At 40.8% G+C, this 6,711-nt stretch overlaps 2 protein-coding genes across 2 annotated transcripts; one reads left to right on the forward strand and one right to left on the reverse strand.

Annotated features, from left to right (window-relative positions):
- Nucleotides 1–18: 18 nt before the first annotated feature.
- Nucleotides 19–1,671, reverse strand: LOC105968648 (uncharacterized). Its single transcript, XM_012993280.2, has 3 exons — nucleotides 1,221–1,671; nucleotides 682–1,127; nucleotides 19–588 (listed from the first exon to the last, which is right to left on the reverse strand). The coding sequence occupies exons 1-3, from the start codon at nucleotides 1,383–1,385 to the stop codon at nucleotides 150–152; spliced, it is 1,050 nt and encodes a 349-aa protein (XP_012848734.2). The 5' UTR covers nucleotides 1,386–1,671; the 3' UTR covers nucleotides 19–149.
- A 1,396-nt stretch (nucleotides 1,672–3,067) lies between these two features.
- Nucleotides 3,068–3,853, forward strand: LOC148766018 (uncharacterized). The gene has a single exon (XM_088812474.1). The coding sequence runs from the start codon at nucleotides 3,068–3,070 to the stop codon at nucleotides 3,851–3,853; it is 786 nt and encodes a 261-aa protein (XP_088668600.1).
- Nucleotides 3,854–6,711: the final 2,858 nt, after the last annotated feature.

The following is a 6,711-nucleotide window of genomic DNA, read 5'->3' on the forward strand; positions in this document are numbered from 1 at the left end:
TGGTATTGAATAGTTCAATTATATATGTAAACATCTCAAAATACATCTCAAAAGTTTTATGCCCACCAGGAAAAGAGGCCAACCAAACTAAATCAAGACAAGACAAATACACAACAGCTACTCCATAGAACAAACCACAATTTCCAAACTCATGGGGAAAGTAGTTTCTTGATCCCAGATTTCTGCTCAGCGGTTAACCTAGTCGGAAACTTCACGTTGAACTTAATCCTCAGATTGCCCCTTCTAGAAGGTTCTTTAGGAATGGGCATTCCCTCTCTGGGCACCACCTCTTCATAGTTAGGGTGGATCACACTGTTGATAGGTATAGTCAAATTCCTCCCATCCAATGTGGTGAGGTGGACCGTGTACCCCGTTAATGCTTCAGCGAGCGATATTTTCTGCGTAAAAACAAGATCATTTCCATCCCTTGTGTACACACTGTGTGGCTTCTCGTCTATTATGAATATTAAATCTGACGGAATTATGTTCGGCTGTTCGTTTCCTTTTTCCGGGAACGTGATCTTTGTCCCCTTTTTCCAACCCGGTTTTATATCAATGGTCAGGATTTCTTCCACAGGCAACGTCTTCCTGCACAAACAGAAACACTCATGAATTAATATATTTTATTTTCTTGAAACAAAAAGGCAAGAAAGCAATCAAAGAAGAAGAAAGGTAACATACCCACTGGCATCAGAAATCTCCCTAGAAATTTTCATCCTCTTTGTAGCTCCCTTGTACAGCTCTTCTAAGCTGCAAGGCAGTTTCTGCTCGATCGGGGCCGCCTTTCGTGGGCCCGAATTCATAGGCCTGCTTTCCCCAAAAGAGCTAAACATATCATCTCCAAACATGGAACCACCGGAAAACCTTGTACCACCACTCCTCATCCCACCACCACCACCACCACCGCCTCCCATACCTCCAAACGGGCCTGAAAACCCAAAGAACTCCGAAAATATTTCATCGGCATTTCTGGGGTTGAATCTGAACACGTTCGGTCCGTCCCCTGTTTGGAAGAACGTCGCGCCGCCTGGACCACCGCCGTCAGACGGCGGCGGCGGCATTTGACCTTTCAAACCTTCTTCGCCGTACTGATCATATACAGCCCTCTTCTGCGGATCACTCAGAACCTGCGTCAATAATCAAGTTAATAAACAGTAACAAAATAACAATAACAAAAAAAAAACCCTAAATCAATTAAAATTGGGGGAAATCCGACGAACCTCATAAGCTTCGGAAATCTGTTTGAATTTGGCCTCGGCATCTTTCTTGTTGTTGGGATTCTTATCAGGGTGCCACTTCATTGCAAGCTTCCTGTAAGATTTCTTCAAATCGTCGTCGTTTGCGTTCCTGTCAACCTGCAACACCTTGTAATAATCCGCACCCATCTCTTCGAAAATATCTGTGTTCTTAATTACAAATGAAAGATATACTTCGCTGTTTTGTATACAAATTCTAAAACGGAATTACGGTGCAAGAGCTGTGTTTTTTCAGGGTTTAATCTGATCGAATGATGATGGTGGAGATTTTGATGTGGCAAAAGATGGCTCTGGAAATTATCACGGTGGGATATGCTAGAAAGACGTGGAACTTTCCAGATCCCGGTTGGATCCGTTTTCACTCGGGTTATGGGTACCGCTATTATCTACCCGAACCTGTTTACTCCCTAGATCCGATTATAAATAGGGGACAACTATTTTGAATACTAGTTTTTTCTTAGTTGAATACCAAAAAAATAAAAAATAAATAATTAATTGTAAATTACTTTAATACCCTTAATGAAAATTAAAACCAAAAAATATTACAAATACTATTTTTCTTTCTTAAAAACCAAATAATCAAAAACCTAAAAAAAACATTTCCCTCCTCACTCACAAACCCCTCACCTCCTCCACCTCCTTCTTCTCCCTCCCCAAAAACCCTCCTAAAAAACCCCAAAACAAAAGAAATCAAAACCTTACACAACTTGCAAAATGGCCTCAAATGACAATAGAATGATAGTTTACAAGCAAGGAGAACCCATTCAGGTATGTATTCATGTATTTTTTGAGCTAAAACATCGATTTTGAATTTTTTTTTTTTTTAAAACTCGCCATGTATTTTCGACACATACAGGTCGAAAATACCCTTATTTTTCGACGTGTATGTGTCGAAAATACCATTAAGTTTCGACACCAAAGTGTCGAATTCTGATACAATTTTCGACACTTAAGTGTCGAAAATTACCCATATTTTCGACACTAAAGTGTCGAAAATTGTATCAGAATTCGACACTTTAATGTCGAAAGTTACCTATATTTTCGACACTTAAGTGTCGAAAATATGGGTAATTTTCGACACTTAAGTGTCGATTTGGTTCCTGTTGCAAATTTACTTGTCTTATATTTTCGACACTTTTGTGTAGATCGATTGCACCCATTCATTTACCACGTCAGAAAAATTCCCAACAAAAGAAGCTTTAATGGCATGGGTTCGTGAAGTATGTAAAAGAATTGGAATGGTGTTAATGATTGGGGGTTCGAGTGACGGGGATAGAGGACGTAGGACACCGTATGTGATTGTTCGTTGTGAGCGTGGGGGCCATTATGTTGGCAAGAAGGTACCAGGTGAAGATGATCAAAGACCGGGAAAAAGGAGCACCGGTTCAAAGAAATGCAATTGTCCGTTTAAATTGAAGGGGACAAGAGAACACAAGGATGATGAAAAGGCTGAGTGGAAACTGGATGTTAGTTGTGGTATTCACAACCACAACTTATTCGAAAACTTGCACGGACACTCTTATGCCGGAAGATTATCAAAGGAGGATGTTTCCTTTGTTCACAGTTCACACTATGAAGAAGGCAATGGTGAAACCAAGGGCAATTCTAAGAGCATTGAAACAAAAGGACCCGTCTAATGTAACTGGTATGAAGACAGTTTACAATACTATCTCTAAGTTAAATTTCAGTGAATTGGATGGGAGATCTCAATTGCAATCATTGTTCGTCAAGTTGAAAGAAGATGAATACCTCTCGTACCATAGATCGAACGAGTTGAATGCGATTACCGACTTGTTTTGGATCCACCCGAAATGCATTCGAATGATTCTTTCAACACTATACCAACTCAAGAGTCAGGAACAAGCACTATACCGACACAAGAGTCGGTCAAACCATTATTTGAAGATGCAGATGTGGGATTGCCACCAGGTTTGATCGGCAAGAATAAGTACATTGACACGATCCATCCACGATTTCGTATGCACGTTCGAGAAATCATCAATGTCGGTTCAGATGGACACTGTGGATTTCGGGCAGTTGCCTCTATGATGGGATTTGGAGAAGATGAATGGGGTCGAGTGCGAGATGACATGCTACGGGAGTTGACTTCTAATTTTTCCACTTACACGACCATGCACCGTGGCGAAGAAACCGTTAGAAGCATGCAAGCTATTGTGAGTAACTGGGATGTTCCTGCAACTCGTGATCATTGGATGTCTTTTCCAAATATGGGTCATGTAATTGCTTCAACATACAATATTGTGCTTGTCTACTTATCCAAGTATCAGTGTCTCACGTTCCTTCCCCTATTGAGCGATCCAAAGCTTTTCAGCGAGAGACAAGAGCACGGTATGGCATTCGTCGACAACTGTCACTTCGTGCATGTTGTCTTGAACAAGAATTGTCCAATACCTCCTATCGCCGATTATTGGTACCGATGTCATGATCCTAAAGCTGATGGTTGGAAGCCTGCAGAAATTGATGGTCGGATTACAGCATTTCGAGAATTAATAGGTCAAAATGTTGCCACGCGAGAGAGTTTCGAGATTATTACTATATCAGACAATGGTGATAGTTCTCCCAACAAAAATATGTAAAGTTACTGGTGCTACTTTCAATGTTATTAAGTGTTGGGTTTTTATTTGAAAAAACTATGTTTTTTTTTTTTTTGAAAAAATTGCAATTTTTTTTTTGTGAAATTAACCCTGAATATATTGCAATGTAACATAAAAAACACATCTAAATGTTTTTGGACAAAAAAAAAAAAAAAAAAAGCAATTTTTTCAAAAAAAAAAAAAAATTTGATACAGCTCAAATTCGACAGCTAGCTGTCGAATTTGAGCTGTATACAAATTTTTTTTTATTTTTGAAAAAATTGCAAATTTTTTTTTTTTTGTGAAATTAACCCCAAATACATTGCAATGTAAGATAAAAAACATATTCTAAGTGTTTTTGGACAAAAAAAAAAATGCAATTTTTTCAAAAAAAAAAAAATTGCATACAGCTCAAATTCGACAGCTAGCTGTCGAATTAATGTGTGTAATTCGACAGCTAGCTGTCGAAATGGAGCTGTATACAATTTTTTTTTTTTTTTGAAAAAATTGCAAATTTTTTTTTTTTTTTGTGAAATTAACCCCAAATATATTGCAATGTAAGATAAAAAACATATTCTAAGTGTTTTTGGACAAAAAAAAAAATTTCAAATTATCAAAAATATTTTCATTTAAAACAACCAAAATCCATACAAAACTAAATTAAAAAACAAGTAAAACAAATAAAATCCATCAAATAACATCCATCTAAAAAAATACAAGACTAATCCTGTGTTTTTTTCTTCCTACTAAACACGCGTTTCACAACCGCCTGTGGGGCATCGGACGAGCTCGATGGCGGTGGAATTGGCCCTATCGAGCTACCTGGAGGTGGTGGTGGGGCATCCGATGACCTCGAAGGAGGTGGAAGTGGGGCATCCGGCTCGATCAATCTGACAATATCATTTAGGGTCCCCCACATGACCGTATGAGCGTCGGATGGCGCAAGTCCCCGCACCTCGCTAAGTGTACCCTTCACCAACTCCAAAATTTGTGAAAGTTGGACCTCCTTATCGGTACCACCCTCTGGACGAGCTTCATGGGGTCGAGGTCGATCCGCCTGGGGTCGAGGTGGATGGGCTCCATGCCTACTCAGTTGTAACATGCATCTGGGTCGGAACCAATTCATGTAGTCCGGCGAAGTGTCCGCCTCCCTGAGTTCAATTTCAACGGACCTCGACTCCTCGTCCAGACAATACTCCTCCCACCGATCAGAGAATCGTTCGCCGTACGCAACGAAAATTGAGTTCTGGACCGGTCGACCTTTGCTAGCTAGAGCTTTGTACATATCTTTTGACATGTATGCACGACCTGGAATGATTTGCACCCGGTTGAACTGCCTCAACACTCTGTCCGGATGATATGCCTCGAAGTGGTCCATGCAACATATCATCCCACTAAACCAAGCAGAATCTGGCATCGGGAAACGATCACGAATAGCCGTATACGGTGACCATAAAACCTAGTAAAATAAATAAAAAATTAGATGTAAAAACCTACTTAAGTAGTAATAACAAATTATTAAACTGGTATGTTACCTGATCGGGGATCAAATCATCTAATCGAGATCGCAGGTACGACGCTCGTTCAGGCGTTGAAGTAGTCTTTGACTGAGGCTCCCATCGGCTCGCTAATGGCCCCTCAAATTCCGTCTTCAATGTGCCACCCCCCAAATAAGGAAAGTGCTCGTAAATCCATGACTGAAAGAGCGTCAGCCAGCCAGCCATCGAGTTCGTTGATTTTTGTGAGGCTGAGGAAAGCTCATCGTACAACCGGCAAAGACATGCAGTGCCCCAAGCATACTCGCCGATCCGATCCAAATCAGATACAAGATTTAGGTACTCAACGCTTACCATGTTGCCTGTCTTGTCGCACAGTATAGTACACCCGAGCAAAAATAACAAATACGCCCGAATGGCGTATGTCCTCTTCTCCGCACTATCTCTCATGGTCACTTTGCTAAATTTAGCCTTCAACCATTCCAACTTGACCGCTTTCTTCTTGTTTACATCGTCCGGGTACTCACCTAGCAACTCGAACATCAAAGAACTGGGAATGGTTTTGGAATCACGGACCAAACGCTCGCAAGATACGGTACGCCCAACAACTGGCAAACCGACCAACGTACTCACATCGTCAAGTGTGATGGTCATCTCTCCAACAGGTAAGTGAAATGTGTTGGTAGCTGGCTGCCATCTCTCTACGAAGGCTCTAAGTAGATGGCCGTCCACAGTGTTGTACGATGCCTGTACAACTGACATTAAACCACATCTTTGTACTACCTCTGTAATAAACGGCGCCGGCTCCCAACCTTTCAAGGTTCCTGTGTGATTTCGTATTCGAAATTCTGAGCCGCGCTCCGAACGATCTGTCCCGCCGTTCACAATATGATAAGCAATGTGCTTATCAAATTTTGTGTACAATTCCGGTATCTCGGGACCTAGGACCGGTTCGTTGCTCGAATCACCAACTTGTACGGTCGAATGTAGAGCCGGCACCGGATTCGTTGACGAAGAACCCTCTCCAGACTTCTTCTTGGTCGTGGTCTTTTTCTTGGTCGTGACTGCTATGCCCTTGCCTTTATCGGATAATTCCTTCCTCTTCTTACGGTTCGAGACAGTCGGAGGTATACGAGGTTCACGTGGTTCTTCCACTGCAAAATAACACACAAATAAAAATTAATATACATAATATAAACACAAGCAAATAAAAATAGGAAAAAAAAAAAAAAAAAAAAATCACATTTCAAATTCGACAGAAACCTGTCGAAAATGGGTTGCATTTTCGACAGAAACCTGTCGAAAATTTGTTGAATTTTCGACATGTCGCTGTCGAAAATGCAACCCATTTTCGACAGGTTTCTG

Source organism: Erythranthe guttata, chromosome 13 (assembly GCF_056151865.1).
Source record: "Erythranthe guttata isolate IM_541 chromosome 13, IM_541, whole genome shotgun sequence".
NCBI lineage: Eukaryota > Viridiplantae > Streptophyta > Magnoliopsida > Lamiales > Phrymaceae > Erythranthe > Erythranthe guttata.